Raw genomic sequence first — 17,670 nt, forward strand, 5'->3', positions numbered from 1 at the left:
CCCTTGCCTTATTCCAGCCAGAGGAAACCCCATGTGGACCCAGCTGTTTGTTCAGGGCATGGAAACCTCCTCGGGTTTGTCACTGCTGGAGCTTCCCCTGGGGCCCAAAGCCCTCTCTGTCCCTGGCTAAGCGAAGGAGAAGGACATGGGAACCGAGGGGAGAAACCCCCCCCGAGGCACCTTCTGCCTTGCAGGCTGAAATGAGATGCTCTCCAGCTGGCAAAGGCCTGGTGCTTTCCAGCAGCGAAGGGATGCTGGAGGGGGGGAATGGGAGAAGAATCAGCTCCCTGGGGTAATTTCTCTATTGTTGAGAGGTGGGAGGGGGGGGAACCGAGTGCCAAATCCCAGCCCCTTGGGGCAGGACCACTTCCCCGAGCCCCTCTGCTGCCCGCCTGGGCAGGATCGGGCCCCGGCGGGCGGATGCTGGGCTGAAGGGGTTAATGCTGGGAGAGTAACAGGCTGGAGTTGACACTTGGAGGCAGGCGGGGCTCCCGGCGCCTGATTGGCCTCAAATCGCATCCAAAAGTGGGTTGGTTTTTGGTTTTTTTTTTTTTTTTTTTTCGTGGTGGTTTTTTTTCTCTGCTGCTTCTTCTTTTTTTTTTTCTTTTCTTTTTTTTTTTTTTTTTTTCTCTTTCACTTCTCCTCCTCCCCCAGGCTCTGGCTGGCAGGGGAGGGGAGTGGGGAACAGCGAGAGATCAAAAATAAACCTCTTATGTCAAAGCCGGGGGGAGAAAGTATAAATACAGCGGGCTCCGCAGCCGGCGCGGAGGCTGCGGGGGAGCGGCCGAGAGCCCGGCGATGGGGCGGCCGGGCCGGGCGATGGGGCGGCGGGGTTTGTTGGGGGGCCGGGGATTGCTGGGGGGCCGGGCTCCGCTCCACTTGCTGCTGCTGTGCCACGCGTGGGCGCTGCCGCCGCCTCCACGGGAGACTCAGCCCTTGCTGCCCACCCGCTTGCCCGCACCCTCGGGGCAACTGGCCCTGCGGCTGGCCGCCTTCGGCCGAGCCGTGGTTCTCCGCCTCCGCCCCGACGCCGCTTTTCTGGCCCCCCGCCTCCGCCTCCAGCGTTTGGGGGGCCGGCGACCACCGGGACGGAGCCCGCCGCGCCGGGGCTGCTTCTACGCGGGAGCCGTCGAGGGGAGCCCCGATGCCCCCGCCGTGCTCAGCCGCTGCGGCGGAGGTCTCCGAGCCGCTTTTCTCCTCGACGGGGCGGCTTACGAGCTCCAGCCCCTCGGGCATCCCTGGCCCGGACCCCCCTGGAGACGCCTGCACCGCCTCCAGCGCCGGGCCGCCCCGCCGGGAGCCCACCCCGCCGCCGCCGCCGCCACCGCCGCCCCCGGCCCCCGGGAGCCGCTCCGCCGGGCCAAGCGCTTCGTCTCCCAGGCGCGGTACGTGGAGACGCTGCTGGTGGCTGATGCCTCCATGGTGCGCTTCTACGGGGAGGACGTGGAGGTAAGGGCTTGGTGGGGTCCTCCATCCCTCTGCCCCTCTTTCCCCGCTGCTGCTCCGTCCTTGTGTCCCCACTGCTGCTCCATCCCTCCATTCCCTCCATCCTCTGTCCCCTCTCTCCCCACTGCCCCTTCATCCCTCTCTCTCTACTGCCCCTCCGTCCCTCTGTTCTCTCTATCCACTGTCCCCTCAGTCCCTCTGTCCCCATTGTCCCTTCATCCCTCTGTACTCTCCATCCACTGTCCCTTCCGTTCCTCTGTCCTTCTGTCCCCACTGCCTCTCCATCCCTCTGTTCTCTGCATCCTCTGTCCCCATTGCCTCTTCATCTCTCCATCCTCCATTCCTCCATTCCCTCCATCCCCCTGTCCCCTCCTGTCACCCCCACCCCTGTATCCCTCCATCCCCTCCTGTCCCCATCCCTACTGCCTCTCCTCCTCCTGTCTACAGCCCTCCATCCCCCCAGTATTGGCTCTGCCTGCTGCTGGGCTCCCTCGCTGCCTGCCCGGTCCCCACAGGGACTAGGTAGATACAAGGAAGAAATGTTTTACAATAAGGCAGGTGAGAGCCTGGCCCAGGTTGCCCAGAGAAGCTGTGGCTGCCCCATCCCTGGAGGGGTTCAAGGCCAGGTTGGAGGGGGCTTGGAGCAACCTGGTCTGGTGGGAGGTGTCCCTGCCCAGGGCAGGGGGATTGGACTATATGATCTTTCAAGGTCCCTTCCAACCCAAACTACTCTTTGATTCTATTCTATGATTCTATGAGCAGCCCCGGGATGCCAGAGACCACCTTGAGTGAGTGAGTAGAGAGCTGGGGACAGGGTGGGGGACCTTGGCTCTGTCCCCACCTTTTCTTGCAGTGTAGAGGCTGTAAATCCCCACAGGGTTGATCTACGGGGTTTGGTCAGTGTTTAGGGACCCTTTCCCAGACGCAGCATCCCTCCTGGGGGAGCCTGTGTCTGCACAGTCTGGACACCGTGATGTCCCATCAGTCTGGTGTCCCCATAAACGAGGGACAGAGTGGGTTAATGCCTTTCTTGCTGTGCTGCAGAGCAATGGGCTTAACTCCCTTCCGGATAGGAGCTGGGGCCAGATAGTAAATAAACTGAGTAATGCGTAGTCCTGCTCCTGAGCCACCTGTTTGCAGCCGAGCAGATGCACCAACAGCCCTTTCTCCCAGCCGCCACCCCCAGAAACTCTCCTTCTCCTTCATCGTGCTCCGGCTGCAGAGACTTTGCCCGTGTCCAGGCTTTGCGGAGACCCCGGGAGGAGAAATCCTGGTCTCTCAGCCCCCCCAACATCCCTCTCCAGGGCTGTTTCCCAGCCTTTTTCATCGACACCAGGTTATTTTTCACGTCTCTTGCAAAGCCAGCTCCCCTCCACCACGTTCCCTGCTGTGATGGGCTGCTCGGCTCCAAATTCAGGTTTGCATGGGCTGAAACAGGTCATTGCGAGGGGTAACGGTGCACCGAAGTTGTTCGTCCTCTGCTGTGGGGTGGGGGGGTCTTGGTCCTTGAAGCTGGAGCTCAGTGGGGAGCAGTCGGGCAGCTGAAAGCACTTTGGCAGCCTGGCTTTGCCATTTCTGCCCTCTTTGTCCTTCCCCTGGGGGCTTCATCCAGCTTCTCCGCTCCTAATAAAGCAAGTGTTTCCATTCCGAGCAGGGCTGGACCTTGGGAAATGCTAAACCTTGGGGCTCCAGCTGATTTCAGCTGCTTGAGCATCACTCGGGTTTCACCCCTTGCTTGGTTTCGCTCGTGTGCCACCAAGCCAGGCTGGCAGGAACAGATAGCAGAGGATTCAGGAGCGATGGATGCTGCGCTCGGAGACACCCCCCATACTCCCCCAGAGCTCACAGCAGTCAAAACCCAGAGTTTGAATGGAGTAACCTGAATATTTAAGCAACAGGCATAAAAATGGGGGTGGCGATGACTCCCCCAGGAGTGTGAATCTGGTCTCTGAATCCCCAAAAGGGCAGGAAAAAATAGTATATTGCATCTTCTGGGCACCCAATGATTTTAAACAGCACCCAGGAGTCTCCTGCTACAAATAAGGTGATTTTTTTTTTTTTTTTGGGGGGGGGGGGGGGGGAGGGGGCAGAGATCCTGATAATGTCCATCTGGGGAAAAAAGCCCCAACCCTTGGGATGAACCTGTGCCATGGCAGCTCTTGGAAAGCTGGTACCCAGCCCTGGTTTGGCTGCTCCAGCCCTGGGAGTGGGTGATGCTCCCTGGTAGGTGCATGACAGCTCCCTCCTCAGTTCCCAGTGAGTTTCCAGTCTGTTTGGCTCCCATTTTTACCATCATCTCCTCTTTGTCCCCAAAAGCAGCATCTCTGCATCGCCTCTCGGGGTGTTTCTCGATGGGAAGGAAGCCTTTAAGGATTTTGGTTTGGATGAGCAGAGCAATAGCGTATTTAAGTAGTTGGGAGAAAACTTTAACCAGAACCAGCTCTCACGTAGCAGTAGTTAAAAAAAAAAAAAAAAAAGCCACCTGCTGTGTTTCTGTGTCTTTTGTTCTCAGCAACAAAAAATGCAGGGAGAAGCACTAACTTACTGCTAACTCAGGAGCCCAAAGAGCCATCTCGCTTCTCCCTGAATACCTGTATTTTGTGGGCCAAAAAAAAAAAATAAAAAGAAGTGTTGGCTTGCTCGTGCTGGTGAGATCTTCGAGAGCTGTCTAGGAGATGCCCAGGGAGCAGAAATGTTGAGTCAGAAGAATCCATATTTATATAGTGACTTTTCTTCCCGTAACCACACTTTAATTACAAAATATTCATTAAAGGTCACAAGCACTGTTTGTGTTCCCAGTTATTTTCTTGCATAAACTGTAGCAGCTCAAGAAGATAGTCACCATAAGATGCATTCAGGCATTGCCAGTTACAATCAATGCCATGCTGGTGCTAGAAAAAGGCTATTAATGATCTATTTCTAATCAATCCGAGCCGTTACCGCTCAGCTGTTAACCTAATTTAGATAGCAAGGGTTTAATTCCACTTCCATCAATCCTCATGTAAGCCAGGAGGGAAGGATGAAGTGAGAGCAGAGCCAGACCTGAAATCTGGGGGGTTAATCATCCTTCTTGCAGGAAACGGGGTATTTTTTTGGGGTGGGGGACCTTAGCAGCAGGACACTGCTGAGCAATAACACCTGGGAGGAGGATGTGGCAGGATGTGACCTGCAGTGATTGGGAAGAGCCCCTCCTTGATATAGGGATGGGTGGGAGACCCTAAGCTGGATGCACAAGTTCTTCTTTGCATTTTCCCTGCAGAGGTACCAAAATGCTTGGGGGGGAAGGGTGGGGAGCATCACTGAGAGAGTTAATTGGGGGGGTTGAGTATGGGAAACTGAGGCAGGAGGCAGTGTAGGGGCTGGTCCCTCTGGTGTGCAGAAGAAAGGGCGTTTGGGCTGAGCACCTGCAGCGCCGGCTGCACTTGCGGAGAGGTCTCTGCGAGTCTTCGGGGGGATGTTTGCCCAGACACCTAAAAGCAACAGGCGGTTACAAAAACCATCTGCAGCATCCCCAGCCAGTTGGCAGCAGAATGGGATTCCTGTGGTGGGATTTCTCCCATCTCTCGGGGGCAGACGGGATGCGTTTCCAAGCTCTCCTCTGCGAGCACGATGGCTACGATCCCCTTTTCTTTCCCCCTTGCTCTTGCAAGTGAGGAATCTGCCATCCCCGGCTCCAAGAGCTGGTAATGACCGAGGACCACGGCAAAACCAGATCGATCTGATTAAGCTGGGATTCCTCGCCTGACTTCTGTGGGTTTTTTTCCAGGCAGATTTACAAGGTTTTTAGGAGTGCTGTTGCAATCCCTTTCCTCTAAGACCAGGTGGGTGCTGGAGTACAGGGCACTGCTGGGGTCCCGCTGCTGGCTCTCCCACACCCGGATCCACCATCAAAGTGACCTTGGAGGTAAAGCCAAAGCCACCCTGGAGCTCAGGTCCCCTCGTGTCCGGCTCCTCTAGGCTTTAGGATAAATTGCAGCTTGAGAGAGTGAGTTCGCTTAATCCCTTGACAAAAGGAGCCTGGCCCCTCCTGAGCCCATCCCAAAGGCAACCGGGGTGGGATTAAAGGGGATTTTTGCCAAGCAAAGGGGGACCTGCACTGATGCTGCCATCCACTGGCATTGCTGGTGCTTTTCCTCTGGGATTTGTCCCCCCCGGTGTGACCCTGAGCTTCAGTGCAAGGGGTTGGAGGACCAGGCAGCCTCCCTAAATATTCCCCTGGCCCCTGCACTCGCTTCCTTGCGTCTCCCCATAATGTTAAACAGCTGCCGCCTTCCAGCGCCAGATTATCAAGGGCCTCGGTATGAAAGGCGCAGCGTTGGAGGGAGCTGGCTCCCACCGCTGTGGTTGCAAACAGCAGTGCTCCTGCCCCGGGATGCCCTCGGGACGGGGTTTTGCCCTGTGTCCATCCTTCTGCCTGCAAAGAGGTGGTGGCAGTCCTCCTCGTGCCTCAGTTTCCCCTGCCCTGGAAAGGGGTGATTACATCTCTCACAGCTCAGGTCCAAATACCCAGCCAAAAGGGAAAGAAAAAAGCAAAGAGGTGGTGGCAGTCCTTCTTGTGCCTCAGTTTCCCCTACCCTGGGAAGGGGTGATTGCTTCTCCTGCAGCTGAGCCCCAAATGGCCAGCAAAAAGGGAAAGAAAAAAGAGCAAAGAGGTGGTGGCAGTTCTCCTTGTGCCTCAGTTTCCCCTGCCCTGAAAAGGTGTAATTGCTTCTCCTGCAGCTGAGCCAGCAAAAAGGGGAAGAAAAGAGAGAAAAAAAAACCCAAGTGACAAACAGAAAAGGGTTGGGGAAGGCAGGACGGTGTCCCCCAAGTGTCCCCCTCGCCCCCGGTTTCCCTTGGCTGCTGCTCACGTTTTTTGCAAGGCAATTCTTGGCCCGGGCTTCACGCCGCAGGAGGAGGCTGGCAGAGCGGCCGCTGCGGGTGTCGGAGCCAGGGTGCCAGCACTCTGACATGGCTTTGGTGGGTGAGAGAGAGAGAGAGAGAGAGAGACAGGCTGGGATATGTTTTTACCAGTTGTTTTTTAAAAGCCGTGCGGCAGCCCTCGCATCTGACCCCGTGTTTGCTTCCTTCCATCTGTCTGCGCTCCAGCAATCTCAGCGCTTCATTATTTTTTTTGGTCCCCCTTACAGAAATGCTGGCTTGTAGGGAGAAAAGAAGGAAAAAAAAAAAAAAACCAAAACCAAAACCAAACCAAAAAACCACAAAAACCAAACAAAACCCAACCCAAATCCCAACAACTCTATGAACAAAAAAAAAAAAAAAACCCTGAGCATTAATTTTGGGGGGAAGTGAGTTGTGCCGGGGTGTTGCAGGGGTGCTCCCTGCCATCCTTCTGCACTGGGTGGGTCCGGCGGTATTAGATCATTATGTGCATACCACAATAATAGTTTAGTGTGTGTGTAAGAGCAGTTTCTCCCCCCAAAGATGATAATAATAATAATAATTGAAAGAAAAATAGAAGCAAAACAGTTTGGGGAATCTCTGCAGACTTCGGCTTCTGAGCGGTTCCCACGGAGGACAATGTTGGCAGAGATTTTGCAAGAGCCTGTGTCAGAAAGCTAAACCCTTCAACCTTATCAGGTTAAAAACAGCCACTTCAGTTCCCCGTGCTCTGGTTTATATTTATTTTTCCCGTTTTTAACCCTCTGCACGGGCTGTTTGTGATGCTGGTGGTACCTGTGCCTGCCTGGCTTTGGGCTCTCCCAGAAGCAGCGATGGTGTGGCAGGAGGGGTATCAGAGCTGCTGTGATGCAGGTGTGTCGGACAAAACGCATCCCCTCCTCATTTTTTTGGGGGGGGGGGGGGCGGGAAATGGGTGGAATCTGATCTTGTTGAGAGCAGAGGGATTGCAGCCAGGGAAAAAAAGAGGTAGGAGGTTTTGGGGGGCATCAACGGGCAGTAGGAAGCCCCTGCTGCGATGCTCATGCCTGGCCGTGCAAGCCCTGTGTGGGGCAGAGGAGGGATGCTCCCGTGATCCTCTCAGGCTTGGACTGGTGTCCTCTCCCCCCAGAGCAGGTAAGGGGCTGGTTCTCCAGCTGTATTTACCAGCTGGACAGAAATCGTGCCAAGATCTCCCAGGATGCTGGTTGGAAATGGCAGGGGGAAGCCTTGTACCCGCTATGCTGTGGTGCCTTGCAAGGAGGCAGAAACCAGTCTGTTTGCACCCCTGGGCTCCCCAAACCTGACCCCTGGGGCATCTGATCCCAGTACCCACGTCCTCAGCCTCGATGCTGGGAAGAAAACCCCGGAGAAGGCAGCGTTCCCTCCTGGGTGGCTCCTCAAGGCAGAGCCCATTTGCAAAGGCACAGGGAGGATGGGACGAGAGGGATGCAACTCATCCGCAGCCGGTTGTTGGTCAAAAGTGCTCAGTCAGCATTTCCTGAGCCCTGGGGATCCCGTAATTTGCTTTTGGCCCCAGCTCCAAACCCCTTGGCCAAGCCAAGGTGGTGCAGGTGGATTGCTGCTCTCTCCGGAGCAGTCGGGGTCCATCCCAAACCCAACCAACACCCGCACGGTCCGGGGATGGGTGTAAATACACACCAGATGGTGGAACAAGTGAATTTGACCTTTTAAATCTGCACTAAATAGCTGTTTGTTCGGTTCGCTTTCCCCCTTTGCTTTCCAGACGAAGGGAAGGCGGGTGGATGTTTTCCAAACCCCTCCATTCCTGCTGCTGAAAGAGTTTCTTTTGCTGGATGTAGCCCTGAGGATGTGAGGGTCGGTATCTTGAGGGGTTTGCAGTAGGGAATGAGAGCTCCCAGGTAAAAAACAGCGGGATGGAGAGAAGCCTGTAATGGTTTAGAGAAGGATGAGGCAGGATTTGCTCCCTTGGAAATGATGGATGATCCCACCATGTGCAGATCCAGGGCAGAGCATCCTTCGAGGTCTTCATGTGTGTAATTTTAGGAAGGCTGTGTGATGTTTTGAGGAAGCTTCCCAACGGACTTTCCCCAGGAGCTAAACAATTCCTCTAGTCCCCTAGAGCAACCGCTGGTGGGGATCTCGCCTGGGTTCCTTGCCTCGGTGGTGGCTTCCCCGTGACAGTTGTTGCACGCTTCGGGCTGGGACGTGAGTCATGTCGCGGAGATCTGGCCAGTCTAAATAAACCAGTCCCTTCAGCGCTCCCATCGTCTTTGCCGGGGCCTGCCCTGGGATAATGAGCCTTGGGATACGTCTTGCTGAAGCGAGACATCTGTTTACGCCGAGCTGCCAGCGCCGGGATAAAATGTGGCAGAATGATTTAAAATAGCCACAACCGCCCCTGGGGTGAGCGGCTCTGCCCCGGGGGCTGCTCTCGGTGACACAAATGTGCCCTCGCTGTCAGAGGAGGGGGGTATCTCCCCAAATATCTCCCTCGCTCACTAAGAAAATGGCCTTTTGTGCATGTCAACTGTCCCGGCAGCATCGCGATGGGTGAGGGCGCAGAGATTCCACTCGGGAAACACCGATTTTGGGTGAAACTCAGCCGCCAGAGAGGGCTTCCGCCGAGTCCTTCCAGTTTAATTAGACGGTGGCGCTGAAGCGAGACCGCGGGGTGTAATTCTGTCTGGGGAGGAGAGAAGCCACTTTCTCTTTCCCAATACTGTATTGTGTAATAGCTGCATTTTTCTCTCCTGACTGCGGGGCCGGGGCCGGGTGCCAAGCAGAGGAGGAATTTCGATGCTCCGATAAGATGTTTACATCAGCCTAAACATCGCTGGCGCGTTTGACATATTAAGTAATCTCTGGTCGTCCCAGGCGCTGAGCTGGGCAAAGGCTCGGCCGTCAAAGTGCTTTGGCCCCGGTTTGTCACCGAGGAGGTTGGGTTCAAACCCTGAGGACCCTGTTTTTGGAGCAACGGGAGGGTGGTTTTGCATCCATCGGAGGTTGTGCGTGAGGTGGTTCCTGCCCCGGGGCAGCCAGGGCAGGGTTAATGCCTTGGGAATATGCAAGAGCACTCGCAGGGACACGTGAGGTTTTTCCCGAAGGGTTTCTGGGTGCAAAGGGTTCATGGAAGGTGAGACACGATGGCTGGAGAAGGGGATGCAGGGGTGGGCTTGTCCTGACTGTCCTTCCCACCAGCACAAGGTGTACATCATGTACAAAAAAGCCCATCAACCCCGTGGCTGCCTGAGGTGGTCTGGATGTGGTAGGCTTCATAAATAAGGTTGATTTCTCCTTTTCTAGCCAAAAAATAGAGCCCCCTGGTGAAGGGAGGACAAGGACCTGTTGGAGTGGGGCCAGAGGAGGCCACGGAGATGCTGGGAGGGCTGGAGCCCCTCTGCTGTGAGGACACGCTGAGAGAGTTGGGGGGGTTCAGCCGGGAGAAGAGAAGGCTCTGGGGAGACCTTGGAGCCCCTTCCAGTCCCTCAAGGGGCTCCAGGAAAGCTGGGGAGGGACTCTGGATGAGGGAGGGGAGCCATAGGAGGAGGGGGAAGGGTTTGACACTGAAAGAGGGGAGATGGAGATGAGATGTGGGGAAGAAGTTCTTTGCTGTGAGGGTGGTGAGAGCCTGGCCCAGGTTGCCCCGAGAAGCTGTGGCTGCCCCATCCCTGGAGGGGTTCAAGGGCAGGTTGGAAGGGTCTTTGAGCAACCTGGTCTAGAGTGAAGTGTCCCTGCCCAGGGCAGGGGGTGGCAGTGGATGGTCTTTAAGGTCCCTTCCAACCCCAACCATTCTGTGATTCTATGAAGGTTTCACCCAGGCTTTGCCTCTGTCTCCCCACAGAACCATGTCCTGACCCTGATGTCCATGGCGGCTCGCATCTACAAGCACCCCAGCCTGGAGAACTCCATCAACCTGGTGGTGGTGAAGGTGCTGGTGGTGGATGAGGTGGCGGCGGGGCCAGAGGTGTCTGACAATGGTGGCCTCACCCTGCGCAACTTCTGCAGCTGGCAGCAAAGGTTCAACCCCCCCAGTGATCGGCACCCGGAGCACTACGACACCGCCATCCTGCTGACGAGACAGGTCTGAAGGGTCCCTTGGGGATGCTCCGGTGGGGGGGAGAAGAAAGAGGTTGAGGTGTCCCTGGAGGTAGAGGAGGGATCCCCCCCACCATGCAAAGAATGGAGCTTGCAGCAAAGCAATGGGGGTGTGTGTGTGTGTGTGTGTGTGTTATATTTGGGGTGTAGACCACCAGGTGGGCTGCCCAGCTCTGCTCGGAGATGTTTGGGCTACCAAAACCGTGACCCCTTCGCCCTGTCCCACCCCCTCCAGGACTTCTGCGGACACCAAAGTTGCGACACGCTGGGGGTGGCGGACATCGGCACCATGTGCGACCGCAACAAAAGCTGCTCGGTGATCGAGGACGAGGGCCTGCAGGCAGCCTACACCCTGGCTCACGAACTGGGTAAAACGTCCCTTCCTGGAGGGATTTCCTGCTTTTTTCAGCCCGGAGTGGCCAGCCCCGCTGCTGGGAGGGAATGTAGCACGGCCCAGCACCAGCATCTCCCGGCTGGGTACCACTGGGGAGCTTCTGGAAGCTGGTTTGCACCAGCAAAAGTGTTTGGAGGTGCCTGAGCTGGTGTAAATCAGTGCATTTCACTGATGTGATAAGCTAAGGCATGTGACCGAGCCCTTCCCCACCTACTCCTAGAGATGCTCTGGCTGATTTGGGCTGCTTTGCCCTGTGTATAGCTCTCCTGCGGTGCCAGAGCAGGCACTATTTTGTTTGTCGCTTCTGATTTATCGAAGCAAATTAGCTTTTGCAGCAAGAGGAACTGCTCATAGATGGTCCCGGCTGCCCCGGCACCACCTGCAGCAGAGCAGGGGCTGGGAGGCTGCATCTCACCGGTGCTCTCTACTCCCCAGGCCACGTCCTCAGCATGCCCCACGACGACTCCAAGACCTGCGAGCGGCTCTTCGGGCCCCTCGGCAAGCACCATATGATGGCCCCTCTTTTCATCCACTTGAACAAGAGCCAGCCCTGGTCCCCTTGCAGCGCCATGTACCTCACCGAATTCCTGGACGGAGGGCACGGTAAGGAGCCTCATCATTCAAGAACGGCTTTTTCCTTAATTTCTCAGGCTCTTGAGGGAGTGTGTGGGATAAAGGGGCTTCAAATCAGCACAGGAAGGACACGGACCTGTTGGAGTGGGGCCAGAGGAGGCCACGGAGATGCTGGGAGGGCTGGAGCCCCTCTGCTGTGAGGACAGGCTGAGAGAGTTGGGGGGGTTCAGCCTGGAGAAGAGAAGGCTCCGGGGAGACCTTGGAGCCCCTTCCAGTCCCCCAAGTGGCTCCAGGAAAGCTGAGGAGGGACTCTTGATCAGGGAGGGGAGCCATAGGATGAGGGGGAAGGGTTTGCGACTGAAAGAGGGGAGATTGAGATGAGATCTGGGGAAGAACTTCTTTGCTGTGAGGGTGGTGAGACCCTGGCCCAGGTTGCCCAGAGAAGCTGTGGCTGCCCCATCCCTGGAGGGGTTCAAGGGCAGGTTGGAGGGGTCTTGGAGCAACCTGGTGTGGTGGGAGGTGTCCCTGCCCAGGGCGGGGGGTGGCACTGGATGGTCTTTAAGGTCCCTTCTAACCCGAACCATTCTATGATTATAAGATTTTATGAAATCAGACCACAGAGAGAGGTTTGGGGTGCCCTGCTGGGTGCAACCCGTGGTGTCGATCCTTGATGCATCACCAACCTTGATGTATCTCCATCCTAACTCCTATCCTTGCCTAGGCGACTGCTTGCTCGATGCCCCGGCCGAGCCTCTCTCCCTGCCCGTGGATCTGCCCGGCCAGGGAGCCCTCTACAGCCTGGACCAGCAATGCCAGCAGATCTTCGGCAAGGACTTCCAGCACTGCCCCAACACCACCGAGGAGGACGTCTGTGCCCAGCTCTGGTGCAGGATGGGCAGCGGGGAGCCCCTTTGCCACACCAAGAATGGCAGCTTGCCCTGGGCTGACGGCACCCCCTGCAAAGCTGGGGGGCTCTGCTGGGATGGCCACTGCCTGCCACAGGATGCCCTGAAACCCCAGGTAAGGGGTGGGGGGCGGGAACTGGGGACCCTTTGGAATTCCCAAACCTCTGACCCCTGTCCTGCCATCCCCTGGACTAGCTTTGGATTTGCCTGATTTTTTTCCTGGATATTTCTCCTTCAACAGCACCTTTCATAAATCTTATTACTGGCCCGGCTCCTAAGATAAACGATGCTGTGCCTTTCTCCGAGGCTCAGGCTGGTCTGCAACAGAGCAAGCAGCTGCAGTTCTGCAATTAAATCATCGCTTTTTGCCCTGTCGGGGGAATTAGCGGTGATTTCTGAGTCGGTCAGCAAAGTGCTTAAACCCAAGCTTAAATTTAAGCACATGAGCAGACTGGTGGAAGTCAGTAATAACTTCACGTGAAGTATGTGCTTAAGTGCTTTGCTGGACCAGGGCCCCGGCTGGGGACGCGGGGAGGGGAGCTGGGGGGTGGATTTTAGCATTGCTCCAGACTTTTGGTAGCCCTTGGAGCCAGCTGCTGGGGATGGCCGAGCTCTGGGATGGATCTAGCAGCTTCTGGTGGCCTCTTACAGCCGGCGGTGGACGGCGGCTGGGGCCCGTGGAGCCCCTGGGGCTCTTGCTCCCGGACCTGCGGCGGCGGCGTGCAGTTCTCCTACCGCCACTGCGACAGCCCCAAACCCCAGCACGGCGGCAAGTACTGCGAGGGCCAGCGAGCCAAGTACCAGTCGTGCCACACCGAGGAGTGCCCGCCGGATGGTAAGGATGCCGTTCCCAAACGCACACTGCCCCCATTTCTCCAGGACCCATCAGTGCTCTGCTCTCCCTTGGCTCTTGATGAGGGAGGGGAGCCATAGGAGGAGGAGGAAGGGTTTGACACTGGAAGAGGGGAGATTGAGATGAGATGTGGGGAAGAAGTTCTTTGCTGTGAGGGTGGTGAGACCCTGGAACAGAAACTGTGGCTGCCCCATCCCTGGAGGGGTTCAAGGCCAGGTTGGATGGGGCTTGGAGCAACCTGGTCTGGTGGGAGGTGTCCCTGCCCAGGGCAGGGGGTGGAATGAGATGGTCTTTAAGGTCCCTTCCAAACCAAACCATTCTGTGATTCTATGATTTTCTTGTGGCAATAGCTTTCTGCTGGGGGTTGTGATCCCCTCCGGCTGGGTGGGAGGTGTGTGCCATCCCTCCTCTGCTCGCTCCTCCCACTGTCCTCGTCTCAATCCTGCATCTCCATGATGATCTTCAAGGTCCCTTCCAACCCAGACCATTCTGTGATTCTACGATTCTATGGTCGAGGACAACTTCCCACAGCTTTTGGCTCACGGTTCACCTCTCCTTTCAGGGAAAAGCTTTCGGGAGCAGCAGTGTGAGAAGTACAACAGCTACAACTTTACGGACCAGGAAGGGAATCGCCTGGAGTGGGTTCCCAAGTATGCGGGAGTGTCACCCCGAGACCGGTGCAAGCTCTTCTGCCGAGCCAGGGGGAGGAGCGAATTTAAAGTCTTCGAGGCCAAAGTAAGATGACGATCACCCCTTTTTTTTTTTTTTTTACCCCGTTTCAGATCAAATGCCCTAATTGCTCCCCCGCATTTCCTTAGGTGATCGACGGGACGTTGTGCGGGCCGGAGACCCTCTCCATCTGCGTCCACGGGCAGTGCATCAAGGCTGGCTGCGACCATGTCGTGGGGTCCTCCAAGAAGCTGGACAAGTGCGGGGTGTGCGGTGGCAACGGCTCCACTTGCAGGAAAATCTCTGGCTCGCTCAACCGATCCAAGTAAGGGGGGAGATGGGGGTCTGCAGAGACGGGCTGGGGGGAGAAAAAAACCAGCTTCCCCTCTCATTCTCCTTTTTTTTCTTCTTTTTTTCATGGCAGAAGTGCTAGGCTGGGGATATTAGGACTCTTCCTAGGTTGTGTAAATTTAGTTTGCTCTCTGTACCCAAAGCATCGCACCTGCGAACGCCTGGACTCCAGGAGTGCTTGGCCCTCAGCCGGGTGGCCTTGGTCACCTCCCCAAACTCCGGAGCTTACACCAGGTTTATTTCGGGGCAGCGTTGTGCCAGCCAAGCAGAGTTTATTTCCTAAAATACCGGCTGGTGCTGACACCAGCCACGGGCTCGGGACGCCACTGCAAATAAATCTGCTGCCGTGAGGAGTATACAATATGCATCTCCCCGCCATGCAGTGAGCTGGACACGTATTTTGAGGGCTGATGCAGGGTACGAATAGTTCAATAACTTTTCCCTGGGCTTGGAGGGTGTGAATTTCAGTCCTGGGACACGGGCATTGAGGCAGCCGCTTCCCTCACCCAAGATCTCCTTCGCTTTGCCAAAAGAAGCTGAATTTAAGGCTTTTGTTGAAAAGATCGTAACAAAAGCCCAACGAGTCCAATTCCATGCGGCGAGGTGACTCACGCAGTCAAATTAGATTTCCTAAATGGTTTCCTTCCAGGGAGCCAGCTGAAATGGGGCTTCCACTCTCCTATGAATTGTTTGCGGTTGACTAAAGAGAGATTAGCGTGGTAGCTACAGCCAAGAAGAGATCCCATTAAGATCAGGGTTAGGGAGGCCAGGGTGACTGAGAGCAGAGTTTGACCCAAAGGCTTTGTTCCAAAGTGCTCTAAACCTAATTAACGACCACAGCGTCGACCATGGGGGTGTGTGGAAAACGATCCTGCCGGCCCCACGGTGTGAGTCATTTTATTATAGCGGCAAGTAATTACCATGGCATCGGGTCCTGAGTACCGGAGCCTTCCTGGTGGTGTCCCGGGAGCTGTGATGCTCCTGGAATGGGCTCTGGCAGGGAAATCCTCCCCTGGCCTGGGAATGTGCTCTGTACCCACCAACAGGAGCTCTTCTGCATCATGGTGGTGGCGGCTACAAAACCCTTCCAAAGATGAGCCCAGGGTGCAGAGCCACCCGCCTATGGATAGGGAAGGTTTTGCTGCCGTAGTACTTGCTGTCTTCTAGGAAAGGCTTTCAAGTTGATACCAAGTCATCTACGATATGAGATATCTGTTGAGTTAACTGTTTAACTACTGATGTGGTTTTAGCAGCAACATCTGGCCCATGTCTGTGTGCGTACGATGCCAGCAGCACCCCAGCTCTCTCCTATCCAACTGTTCTATATCTATCCTTCAGCGTCATGAAAGATATCTGATGCTGTCCTTCAGCATCAGTGGTGACAGCATCACTGGGCAGAGCCAGGCTTTTAGTCCCAAGTGCTTCACCCATTCCAAAAGAAAGGGGGTGAGGGGAATTTCCCACTAAGGCTGGTAACCGTTGGGCTTTTTTTTTTTGATCATGGTGCTCATTTTTGTGTGCAATATCTTCCAGCCGAGCACACATCTGGCATGACTGGAATATTTCCAGCTCTTGAGCGCTCTGGGTTACAGAGAGGTGGCTTCAGAGTCACGATCCCATTCACCAAGTGCTACCTTCTTCATGGCTCTCCTCTTAATAAGTCTGGGAAAATAACTGTGTCCCTTTGCCCCATGCAGATATGGCTACAACGACATCGTCACCATCCCCGCTGGGGCAACCAACATCGACATCAAACAGCGCAGCCACCGCGGGGTCCGTCACGACGGGAATTACCTGGCCCTGAGGACCCTCGAGGGCAAGTACCTGCTGAACGGGGACTTCGCCATCTCGGCCATGGAGCAGGACATCCTCATCAACGGCACCATCCTGAAATACAGCGGCTCCATGACGACCCTGGAGAGGCTGCAGAGCTTCCGACAGCTCCCGGAGCCCCTGACCGTCCAGTTGCTGACCATCGCCAGCGAGGTCTTCCCACCAAAAGTCAAGTACACCTTCTTCATCCCCAAGGACGTCCCTTTCAGCAAGCAGAAGGGGAAAGAGAAGAAGTCGGCCAACGTCATCCGGCCGATGCTGACCTCCCAGTGGGTCCTGGGCGACTGGTCCGAGTGCTCCAAGACGTGCGGCTCCGGCTGGCAGAGACGGACGGTGGATTGCCGGGACGTGGAGGGTCAACCCTCCTCCGCCTGCGACAGAGCCCTCAAGCCCGAGGACATCAAGCCCTGCGGAGACGTCCCCTGCCCTCTCTGGCGCCTGGGTCCCTGGTCCCCTTGCTCCCAAACATGCGGCGAGGGCGTGCGGACGCGCAACGCCTCCTGCATCGATTACGCCGGTAAAATCACCGCCCCGGAGAAATGCAGCTCGCCGGGGCCACCGCCGGCCACCGCCGCCTGCCTGCTGCGGCAGTGCTGAGCCGGGGCGGGATGGGATGCCAGACAACCAACCACTCTCCAGCGGTTCATCCCCACCCCATCGACGTCTACCTCAGAGGGGGGAATAACGGCAGCAAAAAAAAAAAACAACAAACCAACCCACAACGGGGAGGAATCACTCCTTTTCCTTTCTTTCTTGCTTTCTGGCTGGCTGCTCGCAGGCAAGTTGTAATTTAAGGGGAAAAACAAGTGTATCCGTAGGGTGTTTCCAAAGAGCTGATGTTAAACACGGTTGCAGACTCCCGGTTGTAGGTTTGCTGGGGTTTGTTGCTGGTAAAAAATGCAGAGCCTGGCTTCGCCATCGCCCCATCCCAGGAGGTCCAGGGTTGGCAGTTTTGCCGATTAAAACCAGGATCCCTTGGCAAAAGGCTTGGATCAGGTTGCCGTCCTCTGCCTGAGGATGTCTTGAGGATTAATTAATTACTAATTCAGTGCTTTCACTGTGAAATGCCTATTGCGATACCCCGTCCCCCCTCTGGAGCGGACAGTTGGGTGTGCCAGCCTTTCCTCTCCCATCCTTGGCTTTCAGTCCCACCTGTTTCAGTCATTTTCTCGGCTCTGCTTGAATTTTGGAGATCGTTTGGCTTGCAGCAGGGATGAGCCCAGGATCCGTAGGTGCTGAGCATCTCCCAGCCCGTTGCGGGGACCGAGCTCTTCACCTCTGCTTTCCCGGGATACCTGAAGATGCTCAGATCTGGTGCTGGGCTCCAGCTTTGCTTGAGTAATTCTGGGTCTAAAACCAAGCCTGGCGAGGCTGGAGCTCTTTATTCCCAGGGAGCCAGTGCCTGCCCAGGAGAGCAGGGATGGAATTTGGGAAGGTTTTGCCATCACTGCACGAGCGATTCAGTATCTCCAGGCTCCTCTCCTGATGCCCCTCGCTGCTTCCCTGCGGATTCCCATACCCTGCCTTGGCTGCTTTTGGCAGCAAAACATGGAATTTCCAGTGGGAACAGCCTTTTTCTCATAGGAAGGGGAGAAGGGCTGGAGGAGGTGGGCTTGAATTTGTGATGCCTGAGCTTCCCTGTTTGCAACTGCAGAGCATTTAAATCCTTGTTTCTTGGCTCTTTTGCC

At 56.0% G+C, this 17,670-nt stretch overlaps 1 protein-coding gene across 1 annotated transcript; it reads left to right on the plus strand.

The window, feature by feature from the left end:
• The first annotated feature begins 798 nt into the window (after window positions 1-798).
• ADAMTS8 (ADAM metallopeptidase with thrombospondin type 1 motif 8) lies at window positions 799-16,674 on the plus strand. Its single transcript, XM_074162292.1, has 9 exons — window positions 799-1,449; window positions 10,151-10,390; window positions 10,640-10,772; window positions 11,234-11,401; window positions 12,093-12,391; window positions 12,928-13,111; window positions 13,692-13,864; window positions 13,948-14,123; window positions 15,847-16,674. The coding sequence occupies exons 1-9, from the start codon at window positions 799-801 to the stop codon at window positions 16,577-16,579; spliced, it is 2,757 nt and encodes a 918-aa protein (XP_074018393.1). The 3' UTR covers window positions 16,580-16,674.
• Window positions 16,675-17,670: the final 996 nt, after the last annotated feature.

This window comes from Numenius arquata, chromosome 22 (assembly GCF_964106895.1).
Source record: "Numenius arquata chromosome 22, bNumArq3.hap1.1, whole genome shotgun sequence".
In the NCBI taxonomy this organism is placed as follows: domain Eukaryota; kingdom Metazoa; phylum Chordata; class Aves; order Charadriiformes; family Scolopacidae; genus Numenius; species Numenius arquata.

What these genes read in the sequence shown, in the direction of transcription:
- ADAMTS8 (XM_074162292.1), top strand. Translation starts at nt 799, where the DNA reads ATGGGGCGGCCGGGCCGGGCGATGGGGCGGCGGGGTTTGTTGGGGGGC. An exon ending in TCTACGGGGAGGACGTGGAG is followed by an intron (nt 1,450 to 10,150) that starts GTAAGGGCTTGG and finishes GTCTCCCCACAG; the next exon opens with AACCATGTCCTGACCCTGAT. An exon ending in CGAGGAGTGCCCGCCGGATG is followed by an intron (nt 13,112 to 13,691) that starts GTAAGGATGCCG and finishes CTCTCCTTTCAG; the next exon opens with GGAAAAGCTTTCGGGAGCAG.